Source organism: Monodon monoceros, unplaced genomic scaffold, assembly GCF_005190385.1.
Source record: "Monodon monoceros isolate NGI ecotype Baffin Bay Population unplaced genomic scaffold, NGI_Narwhal_1 Super_Scaffold_1, whole genome shotgun sequence".
NCBI lineage: Eukaryota > Metazoa > Chordata > Mammalia > Artiodactyla > Monodontidae > Monodon > Monodon monoceros.
This window is the reverse complement of record NW_021703765.1, coordinates 47738501-47755020: the sequence shown is the minus strand read 5'-3', so window position 1 is coordinate 47755020 and position 16520 is coordinate 47738501. Positions and strand designations below refer to the sequence as shown.

General features: G+C 39.9%; 1 protein-coding gene across 5 annotated transcripts in view; it reads left to right on the top strand.

The window, feature by feature from the left end:
* The window catches only part of TTC39C (tetratricopeptide repeat domain 39C), a 101146-nt gene extending 85955 nt beyond the window's left edge, over positions 1–15191 (top strand). For 2 of the 5 annotated variants that reach the window (XM_029231346.1, XM_029231345.1), the window contains 6 exons: positions 4150–4259; positions 5274–5397; positions 11139–11236; positions 12366–12470; positions 13765–13803; positions 14356–14745. In XM_029231346.1, coding sequence (XP_029087179.1) covers positions 4150–4259; positions 5274–5397; positions 11139–11236; positions 12366–12470; positions 13765–13803; positions 14356–14445 — 566 coding nt within the window. In that variant the 3' untranslated portion in view covers positions 14446–14745. Of the gene's footprint in view, positions 1–4149; positions 4260–5273; positions 5398–5880; positions 6400–11138; positions 11237–12365; positions 12471–13764; positions 13804–14355 lie in introns of those variants that run through there. The other 3 variants (XM_029231349.1, XM_029231344.1, XM_029231347.1) reach the window with 3 other exon arrangements.
* The last annotated feature ends 1329 nt before the right edge of the window (positions 15192–16520 follow it).

Genomic DNA, 16520 nt, shown 5'->3' with positions numbered 1-16520 from the left:
CACTCTCCTTTATTTTCTCAAATCTATTTTGGATTTATTAGGAATTTAAAGAATTTTAAAGAACTTAACATGTCTTTAAATCGTGTTAACGTCTTTGTTTAGATTGTTAGTGCCCTGGTTACAGAGTTGTACGGATTTTGAGTAGTCTGTTCCAACCTTGTTTTACTTATTAACCCTATTATAATTACAGTGTGATTTTGCAGAACACAAGGTAATTCAACACTGCATGTCATTATAGCAGAAACAACTGTAATGTCTGATAGGCATATCAGTGTGTATTGCCTTTTTACCCTTAAATGAAGAGATAGAGACATGCTGCCACCTGGTGGACAAAATAGCCGTCTGTGCCCTGAGCTACAATACATGAAGTGCTGTTGTGACGCAGAATGGTCCAGGTGGAGATTGAAGAGACCCAGGTAGTTGTACATTTTCTGCCTCTAACAATGAGCTCTCCTTACACACCCATATAAGTGATTCTTTTACTTAAAATTTAAGGCTAATCCAAACATTATTTTCAATATCTTCTTATTTCTCTGAATATTTGGATTTAACAAAACGTCTCCTGTCATTCCATCCCCTTAACTGGTCTCTTTAAAATAAGGTAGAATTAGAAGATGGTGACTAATGTATCTGTCCTGGATGTTCTGAAACTACAGTCCGTGAGCAGTCAGGACGGAAGGCCCTTATACTCACAGGCCTTCCTGCAAGCCCCGCAGGTATTAATCCGTTTTCGTATGGCTCTTATAGCTGATGTTTGAATAGGATTATTTTCAGTATGCTGCTTCGGATACCTTAAGGGTTGGTTTACAGAACTCACAGGCATCTCAGATGAAAGTAGCAGGCTTGGTGTGCGCAGCACGTGGATGAAGGAAAACAGAGAGGCTGCAGCGCCCCCCGGCGGTCGTTAGGGTGTAATGGGGCCACGTAGTCACTGTGGGCAACTGTTTCTTTTTAATCGTTGTTGAGCATAGACCGTGAAGAAACAATGGGACGGTGTGGCTGTGTAGAGGAGCATTTATTCTCCAGATCCTGGAGATCCCAGGATCATACCAGCGGTGGCAGGTGATAAAGCGTGAAAGGCTCTAGGCGCCACCTCTCCGCGGGGGCTTCGTGCAGATGACGTGTGAGGAGCTCCCCCTAAAGAGTACGTGGGGAGGGGAGGGGAGGTCACTCTGTCAAGCTCTCAGACAAGGCTCCTTGCAGGAGCTGTCATTTGAGTTGGCCCGAAGGACAGGTACGTGTTACAGGCAGCGTCGGAGAAAATGGGCATTCAGCGGCCAGAAACACTACCATTCGGGGCTTAGTTCCTTGTGCTTTCTTTTTTTATATTTATCTCTTTTTTTTGTAAGAACATTTAAGTTCTACTCTCTTGGCAAATTTCAATTTTACGATACCGTATGATCACATATAGTCACCATGTTATACGTTAGATCTTCAGACCTTATTCATCTTGTGGCTGAGAGGTTTCTTTTATTATGGTAAAATATACATAAAATGTATTTTAACCATTACAAAAAAAATTTTTTTTTGGCCGCACCACGCAGCTTACAGGATCTTAATTCCCCAACCAGAGATCGAACTCAGGCCCCCAGCAGAGAAAGCCCAGAATCCTAACCACTGGACCGCCGGGGAAGTCCCTATTTTAACCATGTTTAAGGGTGTGGTTCCGTGGCATTAAGTTCCTTCACAGCCATCACCACTGTCCAACTTCATTGTCCCAAACTGAAACTCTGTGCTCATTACACAATAACTCCCCCCTCCCCAGCCACTAACAACCACTGCTCTACTTTCTGTCTGTGTGAATTGGATTATTCTAGGTAAGTGGACTTGATTGAAGCTGGTTTATTTCACTTAGCATAGTGCCCTCAAGGTTCATCCATATTGTAGTATGTGTCAGAATTTCATTCATTTTTAAGGCTGAATAATATTCCATTGTATGTACAGACCATGTTTTGTTTATCCGTTCATTGTCAGTGGATGCTTGGGTTGTTTCCACCCTTTGGCCATTGTGAGTGTTGCTGCTGTGGGCACGGTTCTTTTTGAGACCCTGCTTTCAATTCTGTTGGGTATGTTACCCAGAAGAAGTTAACCGAAGAGCTTAGTCTTAATGGATGAGCCAAGCATCCTAAGTTCTGTGTAGGTCTCAGACTTAGGGTAAATCAGAGACACTCATGCTTTCAAACATCTGCGTCTTTTAAAGCAACTGTCTGTAACTGTACTGAGAGGAGGTGGGGTATATTCTTCAGGATCTGAGGTATTAGTGTTGTAGAACTGCAAAGGCGATTCAGATCCTGTTACCGTTGATGTTTATGACTCTCTTGTGTACCCACAGTTGCTCATTCTTTTTTTAATATTATGTGACTATATAATAATGTTATCAGTTATCTGAGGAGACCTCAGGCTAGGGGCAGCGGAAATTATTCTTTTTAATTGATCTACTGTGTGACCTCAGGCAAGACTTTTACTTTCCTGGACCTCTACATCCTCTGATCTATAATATATTGGAGTTGTTTTACAGAACGATCACTGAACTTCTTCCTGGTTTTGAAATGTTATAACCCAACCGATGAGGTCATTTTGGTCGGGTTCAGGCCACCACATCTGGAGCAGTGCTGCTCTTATAACTGGGGGTGATCTCTCCTTTTGAATATTCAGCCTAATCCCACTTATTCCCAGTAGAAATCTTCTGCCTTTCCCATCACCTTGATGACCTCAGCTTTCTGAAAACCTTGCTGCTTGTGCTTCTTTGACCCTTCCGTTAGCTGCCCATCCTCTGACATGCCATAGCCCTGTGCCTGGCTTGACCAAGCCCCAAAATGCGAGTATGGGACCACCCAGTTGTAGGACTACTCGAATAAAGAAGGAAGAGCTAGCAAATCAATGGACATTCCAACTGGGGGTTGAAAAACGATATGTGGCAAAGACAAAAGCAACAAAAAGTTAACAGAAGTGAATTCATCTTCATGGGAGTTGAAAAGAGGACAACAAAGAGTAGTTGATAAAGTTCCAATGAAGGGATGGGACTGCAGCCTGGTGTGAAGTTTGGAGAAGGTAGCGAGCAGGTGAACCAAAGGAAATACGACTACGTCTTTGCCGGGGGCTCTGGGTGGGATGAAGATAGCATGCAGACCATCAAAATCTTACCCCCTCCAAGGCTCAGCTTGACTCTTAGTTCCTCAAAGCTGCCCTGATCACTCCAGAAAGAAACCATCCCTTCCCTTGTTGAGCTTTTCCAAAAGTACTTTGGTGCCAGGACTCCCAAGGCTCTCATCACTATATACATTGTAGCTCTGGACTGTGTGTCTACTCTCTCCAGCTGAAATTTAAGTTTCTTCTGGGTGTAAACGTGTGTATGTCTTCTTCACATTCTTCCTGGCGGCTGTAGGTGGTAGGTGCCCAGTAAACGTGTAGGACTAATTCATGACTTTCTTGCCAGGTGCAGGGGTATCCTTCTACTACCGTGAGGCTTTCACAATCCTCCTGGCTCCTAAGTGTTCTTGCCTAGATTCCTTTTTCTTCCACTTTCCGAGTACGTGAGCTCTAAATGGACTGTAGTCTGTGATAATATCTGGGGGTTTTGTTAATGTTCAAGACTAGACTATCTCCCCCAAAGAGGACTTAGGACTGTAGTTTTCCCACCTGTCCCCCCCCCCCCCACCGCCCCAAAGCTCAGGGAACCTAGCGCCAGGGAAATAGTTTTTTTTGTTTTGTTTATTTTGCGCTGCGTTGGGTCTTCGTTGCTACGTGCAGACTTTCTCTAGTCGGCAAGCGGGGGGCAACTCTTTGTTGCGTTGCCCAGGCTTCTTGTTGCGGAGCACGAGCCCTAGGCAAGCAGGCTCAGTAGTTGTAGCACAGGGGTTAGTTGCTCCGAGACCTGTGGGATCTTCCCGGACCAGGGATTGGGCCTGTGTCCGCTGCATTGGCAGGCGGATTGTTAACCACTGCGCCACCAGGGAAGTCCTGGGAAATAGTTGTTGAATCGGTGGAACGACGATCAGCAGGGTGGTGTAGTCCCATGTGTAACAGTCTTTAAAAATATTTGCTCCCATTTTTTCCTTTGGTAACGTTTTCCAAGTATCATCAACCTAGGTATCCGTTAGTGGCATTTTCCCCCTAATACTTAAGGATTACAAGGATGGTTTCTCACAGTTTGTCAGGGAGCCACCGGTGATGTGGACGGGGCACAGATTGTCTTTAAAGAAGTTCAGAAACTCTTCAAAAGGAAGAACAATCAGATTGAACAGTTCTCAGTCAAAAAGGTATGTTGGAACCTGTTGATCTGGTGTGTCATTTATGATGGATATTTGCAACCATTGCCACCTTGGACAGGTTTTAAGAAATCATATGCATAGCTGGCAACCTAATGCCATGCAAAACGCAGTTCACGACTGTGGAGAGAATTTACTCCCATGTCATTCTTCTGCTCTGAATGCAAAGTACTGTTTGGTTGCAGATCATTAAAGCAGTTGTTTCTTTGAATGGATAGAGACATTACAGATCCTGTGGAGCTCATGAGCCTCCAGAGAGGAAGAACATCTGTCTGAAGAGCTAGGTAGTCTCAGAAGAATGCAAATCAGCAGAACCTGGGCAAGAGATACAGACTGTTAGTTCTCATATAGTGAAAGCATCACGTTCTGCCCTAATAAAAAACAAAAGTGTGCATCAAATATACCAGCAGAAGGGCCCAGGACTGTAGGGACAAAGCCCCTAATTTACTTCTGTACTTTTAAGAATACAGTTTAGCTGAATTACCATGGGTTACCTGACAACTTATATCCTGAATTTTCCATGTTTTTAGTTGTAAGTTTTTACTGAATGAACATTGAATGATTTAGTGTGAGTATAAACTAGATCGTAATGTGGAATGCCCCTGAGAGGACTGGGACTAATTAGAAAACTAAAACGTCAATAAGACCGTAACTAAAAGGCATCTAGTATTACATCCTCCATATAAACCCATCAAGTTATTATTTGTCACCCAGCTTTTATAAATTTCTTTGACTTAGAATGAAACTAGATTCATTTCAGTTTAAAGTTTTCAAAATATATCCTGGATCTTGATAGTAGATTGAATTGAATAAGAGAAAGGCATATCTACCAATATATTAAAAACCAGAGAGCAAAATTTAGAGAGAAATTTTCATTTTTAACTTTGCGGGAGGGGACCGTTCACATCAGATATGAACCATGTATTTTTTAATGTCTCTGAAATATTTTTGTTATCTGAATTTGTTTTTTTTCTCATGTTGCCTAATCATTCCAACTGCTTGCAGGCAGAGAGATTTCGGAAACAAACCCCAACCAAAGCGCTGTGCGTGCTGGCGTCCATTGAAGTGTTGTACTTGTGGAAAGCCCTCCCCAACTGCTCCCTCCCCAACCTACAGAGGATGAGTCAAGGTAAAAAAACAAAACAAAACTGTGCACGGCAGCTTGTTCCTTCAGTGTGTCACTAATCTCCTCTGATTCAGAGAGTACAAATCTGTCATTCTTGGACAAATGGTGCGATGGTTGAAAAAGTTCCGTCACTTAGATGATGGAAGTAGGAGGCACTGGAAGGGACAGATGTACTTGCCTTGTCCGCAGTGTGTGGCGATGCACACTGATCGTCAGGGTTGTTAATCCTAAAGCCATGCGGGTGGCTGGAAGCATACGTTTCCACCTGCCCCCCGCAATGAAACCTTTTTTCATATGGACATCCATTAAAATGCACAGATATTAAGCGTACATGCAGTTCAGTGAGTTTTGACAAATATATACACTGTGGCATCCACCCCATGATCAAGACACAGAACATTTCTTCCACCCCTGAGATTTCCCTTATGCCCCTTCTCAGTCAGGCCCCACCCATGGCAACCCCTGTTCTGATTTTTCTCTCCACAGATTACGTTTTAACTTCGTACAAGTGGAATCAGACAGTGTGTACTTTTTAGTGCGTGGCTTCATTTGTGCAGCCTAGTGTCTGTGACACCCACGTTGTATCTGTGTCAGTAGTTTGTTCCTCTCACTTGTTGAGTGGAATTCCATCGTATGGCTATACCTGTCCCACGATTTGTTTATTCCTTCTCCTACGGGACATTTGGGTTTTTTCTGGGTGTTCAGCGACCGTGCGTAAAGCTGCTACAAACATAAGTGTGCAACATAAGTGTACTGACCTTTTGTGTGGAATTACATACTGATTTCTCTTGAGTAGACACCAAGGAGTATAATTGGGAACCTACCTTTTTGATTCATATGTTTAAAAAATCATAAGACTATAAGTTATGGTAATAAAACCTTCATAAAGTCATTTTTATTATAGTTGTAGGAGAAGTTCATGGAGAGAATAAGTCTTTTAGTAAAATAAAGCTTTACTGTTTATTAAAGAAATATTGTGGGCTTCCCTGTTGGCACAGTGGTTAAGAATCTGCCTGCCAATGCAGGGGACACGGGTTCGAGCCCTGGTCCAGGAAGATCCCACATGCCGCGGAGCAGCTAAGCCCGTGCACCACAACTACTGAGCCTGCGCTCTAGAGCCCAAGAGCCACAACTACTGAGCCCGTGTGCCACAACTACTGAGCCCGTGTGCCACAACTACTGAAGCTTGCATGCCTAGAGCCTGTGCTCCGCAACAAGAGAAGCCACCACAGTGAGAAGCCCGCACACCGCAACAGAGTAGCCCCACTCGCAGCAGCTAGAGAAAGCCCGCGTGCAGCAACGAAGACCCAATGCAGCCAAAAATAAATAAAATAAAAATAAATTTAAAAAAAAAGAAATACTGTAACATTTCTTCTAAAGGTATAATGGCAGACATTTGAATGATATTTTATAGTCTGGCAGATTATTTCCTTTGCTCTTCACTGGAACCCAGGGAAGTAGAAAAGGCGGACAGCATTGTTGTGCCCATTTTATAATGAGGAAGGCAAGACTCGGAACAGTTAGGTGACTTGCCCAGCTCCCATAGGAGCAAGTGTCTCTGCTGCTGGTCTGAGGATGGCACATTGACTAGCAAAGCTTTCAGCTCTCTACACACAGCTTTATCTTCCTGGGAGCATGAAGATATTTAAACCATGCAGCTGGAAAAATGATTACATGGTGAGAGTGCTGTGTTAAAACACAGGGACTTCCTGGTGGCGCAGTGGTTAAGAATCCACCTGCCAATGCAGGGGACACGGGTTCGATCCTTGGTCCGGGAAGATCCCACATGCCGCGGAGCAACTAAGCCCGTGCGCCACAACTACTGAGCCTGTGCTCTAGAGCCCGCGAGCCACAACTACTGAAACCCGTGTGCCTAGAGCCCATGCTCCGCAACAAGAGAAGCCACTGCAATGAGAAGCCCACGCACCACAACGTAGTCCCCTCTCGCCATAACTGGAGAAAGCCCACGTGCAGCAACAAAGACCCAACACGGCCAAAAATAAATAAATAAATAAATTAATTAATTAAAAAAAAAACACACACACACATACAGTTATCCCTGTCTATCTGTGGGGGATTGGTTCCAGGACCCCCTACACATACCAAAACCCGCGAATGTGCAAGTCCCTCATATAAAATGGTGTAGTATTTGCATATAACCTACATGTACTTTTCCATGTTTATGTTAAATCATCTCCAGATTACTTGTAATACCTGATATGATGTAAATGCTATATATGTAGTTGCAAATACAATGTAAATAGTATGTAATCAGTTGCTTTCTGGAATTTTTTTTTTTCCCAGAATATTTTCGATCCACAGTTGGTTGCATCCGTGAATGCAGAACCCGTGGGTATGAAATGCCACTGACCATCCAAAAAGATGGTTTTATAGAAAGCAGTTACCTTTGGAAATGTAGTCTTATTCACATATATGCTGCTCTTTTCCAAAAGTGATTTAGTATTAATATTTTGGACTTATTCAAAACTAGTGGCTGTATAAAATTTGTCAGATTTCTTTGTAGTCACACTTGTTTTTGATCAAATATAGCGTTTTCCCTTGAATCACACACTTTTATCATCAGAATTCCCTGCAGATGCCTGTTGCTTATTTAAAAAAAAAAAAAAAAGTTCCTTCTCAAAGGTCAAAAAATTGGTCAGTGTTGATATTCCAGAGCAAAGTAATGCAACTCCAAAAGAAATTGTGTGCAAAGGCCCTGTAATTAGGGTAAGTGTGTAACCCTCCTAAGGGAATTACTTGGAAGGAAACAGAATTTTCTCGGATGTTCAAGTTCTGCTCTGTTTAAAAAGATTCATAATTTAAAACCCATCCCTTGTTGTTGATGCAAGTCTGGAATATCTACCAATGTCTAACTCAAAAGACCAGTAAGGAATTTTAGGTATTCTTTTTTTAAAAAAATAAATTTATTCATTTATTTTATTTATTCATTTTTTAGTTTTTGGCTGCATTGGGTCTTCATTGCTGCTTGCGGGCTTTCTCTAGTTGTGGCCAGCAGGGGCTACTCTTCGTTGCAGTGCACGGGCTCTAGGTGTGCGGCCTTCAGTAGTTGTGGCATGCAGGCTCAGTAGTTGTGGTTTGCAGGCTCTAGAGCACAGGCTCAGTAGTTGTGGCTCATGGACTTAGTTGCTCTGCAGCATATGGTATCTTCCCAGACCAGGGCTCGAGCCCTTGTCCCCTGCATTGGCAGGTGGATTCTTAACCACTGCACCACCAGGGAAGCCCCTTAGGTATTCTTTTTAATGCACAAGTGCAGGATCATGTGTTTAGAGATAATTGAAACAGACATGCAAATATAAAATGGTAATTGTCAGGCACACGAACGATCATCACTTAATGTGACTAAATATTCTCTGAGCTCCTTTCCAGCTGTCAAAATAAACAACAACGATGTGGCCCTGGGGCGGGAGGTGGGCTCTGGAGTGAATATGAGATAATTCTCTAATATTTTTGCTAAAAATCCAGTTAAGAGAGCTGTTAATTAGATTATCTCATTCTCCAGTGTTAAGCAGTAATGATCCAAATCGACTCAGTCATATAGAAAACAGGTGAAGATCTTTGTAGAGAAATAGTTAAGTTCCAGGAGAAAAAAAACCACCTGATCGTGGGTGATAGAGGTCATCTGCATTGATTACACTCTTCCCATCAGCCCCACACAGCTTTGTGCACTCAGCTTATCACAGTCCCTGTCTGTGACTCCCTGCATCAGCAGAGCTAGCTGGATTCTTATATCCTTGTCTTGTAATTTCATTCATTCCCTTCCTCACCCACCTGCCCGTCTCCACTGCATTCTTCCTCTGCGTTTTAAGGATGTCACCGTGTATTCTCAGCACAGCAGTCAGAGTGCTCCTATTAAAACCTAAGTCATGTGGTGGTGGTTCACTTCTGAGACCTTCTGTGGCCTCATCTTATTCAAAGTAAAAGTCTGGATCCATTGAGTGGCCTACGGTCTGTACACATGCCCCCACTGCCATTGCCTCTCACCACGCTTCCTCCCGCTCACCAGGCTCCAGCCGCACTCCTTACTGATCTTGAACACACCAGGCACATGAAGCCCTTAGTGCCTTTGCACTTGCTGTTCTCTGGCTTCAAAAGCTCTTCCCACAAATATCCACATGGCTCCTTCACTCATTTTCTTCAGGTCTTTACCCACCTGTGGCTTTTTCAATGGGCCTTAACCTGTACCTTTCCGACACACATGCATACCGCTATCCCCTTTCCTGTCTTTATTTTTTACCTTAGTGTGTACACTTCCTTAATACACTTATTTTATCTATCTGTCTTTTGTGCTATCTCTCTCCTCCACAAAATGTTAGTTTCCTAAGGGCAGGAATTTTTTTCTCTTTGGTCACTGCTGTCATATAGTAGTTGCTCAATAAATATTGAATGAATGAGTAGAATTAGTGAATGAATGAGGGGATGAATGAAGTACATTCCCCTTTCCTTAACACTGCCACTGCCTTAATATCTTTTGAGTACTTTTTCTGTGGAGGTATTTTCAGCCTAGGTTTCTGAGGCACCTCCTGCTTCTGTAGGTTTAGACTCTTCTTCACATTTACCTCTTTGCCAGTCTACCCAGCTCTTCCAATAACTTCCAAAACTTTTTCTGGAACCTTGAGCGCTCTCGCTCACGCGCGCTCTCTCTCTCTCTCTCTCTCTCTCTCTCTATATATATATATATACCTACATATACACATACATACACACATATGTACATATATACATGTACATACATTTGTGTGTGATATACATGTGTGTATGTGTGTACATATATATTGTATGTGTATGTTTCTATAAAATCTTTTCAAATCTCAGTATCTTTATTGGTTCATAGAAGTAATTACTATTTTTCCTCCTGTATTAGCTCCACTCTGTTTCCAATTTCCACTCTTTTCATTTCCTTGGAAAACTTCCATGTTATCCTCCCAACATGTGTGCCCATCCTCCGCAGTAGATGGCAAGCTTCTCGAAGTGGAGGGATCAAGTCTGATGCCCTCTCAGAGACTGGTGCAGTACCTCCTACAAACATGTGAAGATGCTCATTGCATGGTTTTTTGAATTAATATGATGCAATTGAAAGATACCAATAGACTTTAGCAGTTTTAGATTCAAGCAAAATTGGACAGAAAGGACAGAGAGTTCCTACACACCTCAAACCTCCCCCCCGCCATGTGCACCCACACAGCCTCTCCAACCATTAACATCCCCCCTGTTGCGGTGCATTTGTTAAAACTGATGAAGCAACACTGGCACAGCATTATCACCGGAAGTCCGTAATTTACATTAGAGTGTATGCTTTGTTTCGTACATTCTATGGGATCTGACAAATGTATCGTGACATGTATCCACTCTTACAGATAGTATGATACAGAATAGTTTCACTGGCCTGAAAATCCCCTGTGCTCTACCTTCCAGACCTCTGGCAACTCACCACAGTTTTGCCTTTTCCGGAATGTCATGTAGTTGCAGTTGTACAGTATGCAGCCTTTTCACATTGGCTTCTTTGACCTAGTAATAATATGATGCAATTTTGAGCCTTCTTGGCACCATGAAGTTTGATATCTTTGTCTTTCTTTGACTAAAGATACTCACTAATGGATGAGGAAGGGAAACCTTCTCAGTTTGAACTTGAATACGTTGCTGAACAATGAAATGCTTAACTCTTGATGATATTTAAGGAATTAAGTGAACGTATTTCCTTCCTGCTGTTTTCGCTTCTCTTTAAGCTTGCCATGAAGTGGATGATTCATCTGTCGTTGGATTAAAGTATTTGTTTCTTGGTGCCATACACAAATGTCTAGGGAACTCAGAAGATGCTGTCCAGGTAAACTGTTCATGTGGTGTCATGGCTAAGGAAACTAAACTGTGAAAACCTACATATATGCTTGGGAATAAGAAAAAGGAGAAAGCATTACATAAAGCTAATCTCCCACTGCAGTGAGTTTCATCCACTTTATTTGATTACGGTCATCTTCTCAGATGCCAGAAGTTGATGACGGTTCATACTAGTTTTTAATGTGACTTCAGAGCCTTAGAATACTTCTTCACCTATGGGCTTCTTTTCTGGCACTAGCTGTTTATCAAAGATGACAGCCTCAATTGGAGGAGGAAGAAATGAGGAGGCAGACAATTTTGAAGGAGCAGAGTGAAGCCTCCTAGCTAGGTAAATACAAATATGATCAGGCATGTCAGCCTGTGTCCACTTTTCCTCCCTCTATAACAGCAGATTATTGACGCATTACTGAGGTGAGGTCTAGAAAGTTGTTAGCTTAAGATATTCTGCGAACGTACTCTATGAAAAAGAACCATTCATTATCTTCAAATGTAGTTGGAGAGATTTTTCTGAGTTTTTTGTTTGGTTGTTATTTTTTTTTAACATACATCCAGGTGTTATTTTGATTATTCTTTGAGAGAGTTCATGTACTGTAGTAACAGACTTCGGCTTTTAAATCCTAGGGTGTTGATATACTTGTATTATAATTTAAAATTAATTTTCAGTGTGGGGTATAATAGCTATTACACAGCTCTAAATAGCTTATTTTAGGTCATATGCTTAAGTATCAGTAAGATACAGTCAAGACACCTGTCAAGAGATGGTTCTTGGCTTGTTTACTTTCTGTCTTAAATATTAAAATGGAATGTTCAGATTTGGAGATGCAGATAAAGATGTTCTCTGCAATAAAGTCAAAAGAGGCTGGTGTGTCAACTAGGAAAATAAATAGCACAGATTGGGCTGACTGATGGGTAACATATACTGGCGCAAGTTCACCAGACAGGTATGTAAAGGATTTATAAGATATGGATGAGAATAAATGGGAAGGAACAAAGATGCAGAAAAGGAGAAAATCTGATACAGAATAGACATGCTCCTAAAGATGTGATGAGGCTTAAGTAGGAAAATGAGCCTAAGTAGAGAAATGAATTAATTCCAAAAATATTCGTATTACTTTCAGTTCTTTCAGCGAGCTGTTAAAGATGAGTTGTGTCGTCAGAATAACTTATATGTTCAGCCATATGCTTGCTATGAACTTGGCTGTCTTCTGTTAGACAAACCAGAGGTAAGATCTTATCTCTTTTCTTAAATTATGCTCATCAGCAAAACTGTGCAAGTGAACAGGCATAAAACATCCTTCATTTAAAGTAAGTTGATTGAACATAGTGTTGTTTTGTTTTGTTTTCCTTGATTTCACATAGGATGAATCCAAGAAGCTATTAATCCTATCTCACTGTGTTTAAGGAGGTAATCTCTTCCCTGGAATTAGAATGATAAATGTAACTTTGGTGACAAAAATTCATTTGGGGCAAAATCATTGCCTTTTCTAGAGTGGTCTGGTATGATGTAATGTGGTTTATTCAGAGAACAGAATTGCATTGTGATTCTAGCTCCGCCGTTTATTTTTATTTAGTATATGATATGGTTAAGTTATTTAACCACATACCTTCTTCCTAATCTGTAAAACAGGATAAAAAATACCTCCCTTGCCAATTCAATAATGATTGTAGTGAGAATAAATGAGGATGGTGTGTAAAATTTTTAGAATACCTTATAAGTTTGACGGTCATCATTAAGATGCATATTTTTAAGCACAGTGGGGCAGTTTTTTTAAAAGTGAATTTTAATAATGCTGGATTTGCTTGGTACCTTCTTTTAGAAGCTCAGCTACATACTATTGACTGTATAAAATTAGAATTTTCAGTAAATTCAAGTCAGCCTTCAAATATATGGACTTTTTAAAAGTTGAGCTAAATCAACAGAAATATTCTAGCCTAATCCTTAAATATGTAGCTTATCTTGCCAAAGATAGGCTGTTAATTGGTAACTCTTTTCATTTGAATTTCTAATTTTACCAAAATAGAAAATGCAATTTTTATGAATTTTGGTAGAAACTTCTAACACCATATTCTTTAAGGAAATTTTTACTCTTAATGCAGCCTTAAAATATATACATAAACTACAAGAAGACTGGTCTGTCTCTTGAAAAATGAAGTTGATATTCTCAATCAGTAATGCCTTCAAAAAAACTTACTGACTTCAAATAAACTTAAATTATCATCAATTTTGGGTTTTTTAGTAAGATCTTAAACTATTATACTCTTCTAAAGCATGACAGCCCTTTATAAAATAATAATGAAGATTATGAAAAATTATTTATCAAGTAATGCCTTAATGTAAACATGTAAACAGCATTACATTAAAGAAAAATTGAGTCAGTATGCTTGAATGAGCATTTGACTCCCCTCTATGTCACTGTGAATTTTTTGAATTAATATATCTTCCTATTATAACATTTTCTGCTTGAGTGTATATAAATATAGATGTTAAGAGATAATGTGTTTTTCTTACATTCATAGACTGTAGGAAGAGGCAGAAGTCTCCTTCTTCAAGCAAAGGTAAAAATGCCTAAAAATGCTCAATCTCTCTCTTTCCAGTGACCCTTCTTATCCTCTGTAGTGTACTCTGGAGTCTGAATTCAAGAAATTTTGTGAAATGATTGTCTTGGTTGGTATTTCTGGAGGGGAAACTGATAACTGAATCAGTGAGCAGTTGATTTTTAAGTGAAATTACACATGAAGCTCCTATGAAATTGCTCATCCTGCTTTATAAAAACTCTTCTTATTTGAGTGGGAAAATAACTGTTGATTTCATAACTGTGTTCTTGAGTTAAGAAGTTCTAACAGCAACTTCCACTGAGCCCAGGTTAAGACTGCTGTCCCAGGAATAACATGAGGGAAAAATTTCCAAAGACAGCATTAATAATGCTCAGTTGACATTTTAAAAACGGACACCAAGCTTGAGGTTTGGGAAATAAGAAAAATCAAGTGAATGCGAAACCTTTGTTAGGAGTGTAAGGAATCTTACTTGGGGCAGTACAAAGTTTGGTGTGATTAATACTGTAGTATTACAGACAGCTTAGCTAATACTCTCTTTCTCTTGTCTTTCAGGAGGATTTCTCTGGCTACGACTTTGAAAACAGATTGCACGTCCGCATCCATGCTGCTCTGGCTTCGATGAGGGAATTGGTTCCTCAGTGACAGACCCGAAGTTCCCGCTCTGTCCCTCCCCACACAGGTTCTGCACTTTAAAAGTAGAGGACACAGCTCTTATGAAGATCAGCTTTTCTTCTGAAAACCACCTGGGCCTGGGACACATTTTCTCAGTTAGGTTGATGTATTAAAGATCTCCTCTTTTAAACACATAGCTAAAAAGTAATAATGATGATGATAATAGTAATAATAACTAACCACCTGGGGAGAGGGTTAAGTGACCTTGTTCAAACATTTTAGTTTTGTGATTTATTATTTTTTAAATAAAATTCAACTAAATATTCAACCTGTAATCTTGTAGGAATGCCTACTTGAAGCACACATCTGACTGGGTAACACTAAGAGGTACCTGTAAAATTATTAACAGTATCACGACATAGCACTTATATCGTGTTTTGAAAAAATAAAAGTGCTTTCTAGTGTTTTACTTTATCCTCAAACTGTTTCTGAGAATGACATAGCACAGATGTCTCCATTGTCCAGACAATGAAACTCAGGCACAAAAATGGCTAATTGACTTATCGCAATTAATTATTCCTGTTATTATGGAGTAATGAATAGAATGTAAGTCTCCTGACCACAGACCGAATATTCTTTCATTGTAAAATATATATATATGTTAATAACCAGGATTCCATGTTTTCTTATTAAAAAACAAATACTCTTCAGCTGAAGTTGTCATCCTTATCTCCAGATTGTCTACAAAAATGTTTCAAAGGACAGACACTTTTATTCCTTTGACAGCCAGTCAAGTGAAAGCAAACAGAAGATTGTTTTACAACCGAAAGTATAGCTATTTTGCTAATTTATTAGAAGACCTAGTCTATAGACTGGATAAATAATACCTACATTTTTCGTGTTTCCTTTTCTTTATGATAAATTGTCTAATTACCAATTTTTGGAAATCTTTCAACAAATTACTTGAAAAGGTTATTCTTGAATGAACATAGATTCTTTTGCCTCAGAATATTTGCTGATGAAGGATTCACTGGACTGTCTATTGCCAGGATTTAATCATTTTCCTCTTAGCTCAGGTTATTGATATTGGAAACAGAGTTCAAAGTTATTTTTTAATCCTTCGTTGCTAATTTTTATTGTCACCTAATTTACCTCTTTGTTCAGTACTGCACACCTGTGGTTTTGAAGACTCTAAATACCTCAGTCACTTAAGAATTTCTGTCATAATTGTGTGCCTAACCTGGCTCAAATCTTAAGGTTAGATATTTCTTAAAGTTTACGTTGCAATAAAGAATATCATCTTGGGGTGTCATTTATTTACATATCCTTTTAGCTGAAGTATGATCTCATGCGACGTCAGTACTTTAAAATATTTCTCTTCAAAACAGACATGGAAGGAGCAGCTAGAATGTTGGCAGCCTTAATCTACTTCATCTGGTTTTGAGGGAATAATAACTTCTTCAAAAGAAATGATTGTTCCTCATTGATTTTGGCTAATCTATCTTCATGTTTTCTCACTTCCAAAATGCTTATTAACATTGACTTTCTTTCTAGCCTGACTGCTGCAGGGATTTTAGATGCTAGCCAGAGAGAAAATATTTCTGTCCTACTTTCACGAACGGGAAGACCCAGAAGTCAGGTATCAGTAGATGCCTTCGGAAAGGAAAAATTTACGTCTAAAAATGTTAGATACCTGGTTTCATCAAGGCTGAAGGGAAGAATGTTATGAATCTTTAAAATATGGCTCTTGCCATTTTGTTGTCTTTTTGGCTATAGTATATGTGGCAAACTTCTCAGTTATGATTGTGGAACATTTAGAATCATGAAGTTTTTGCTCCAGAGTTCATACTTAATTGAATTTTCAGTTCAAATGTTGCTTGAACTATTTTTCAGTATTGAGAGATTACATAAGGCCCCATACTTTAGAATTTTTTAAAAAAATTCCTATATTAACTGCTTTAAAAACTTTTATTTCTCCAGAGAGATTTCAGGATTTCAAATAAGTTTGTGTTCAGTTCACTTAACTGAACACACACCATTAGAACACCATCCAGTAAGTCTTTGTTAATAGTATGTTTATAGGACAGGTGCATTTATAAACTGTC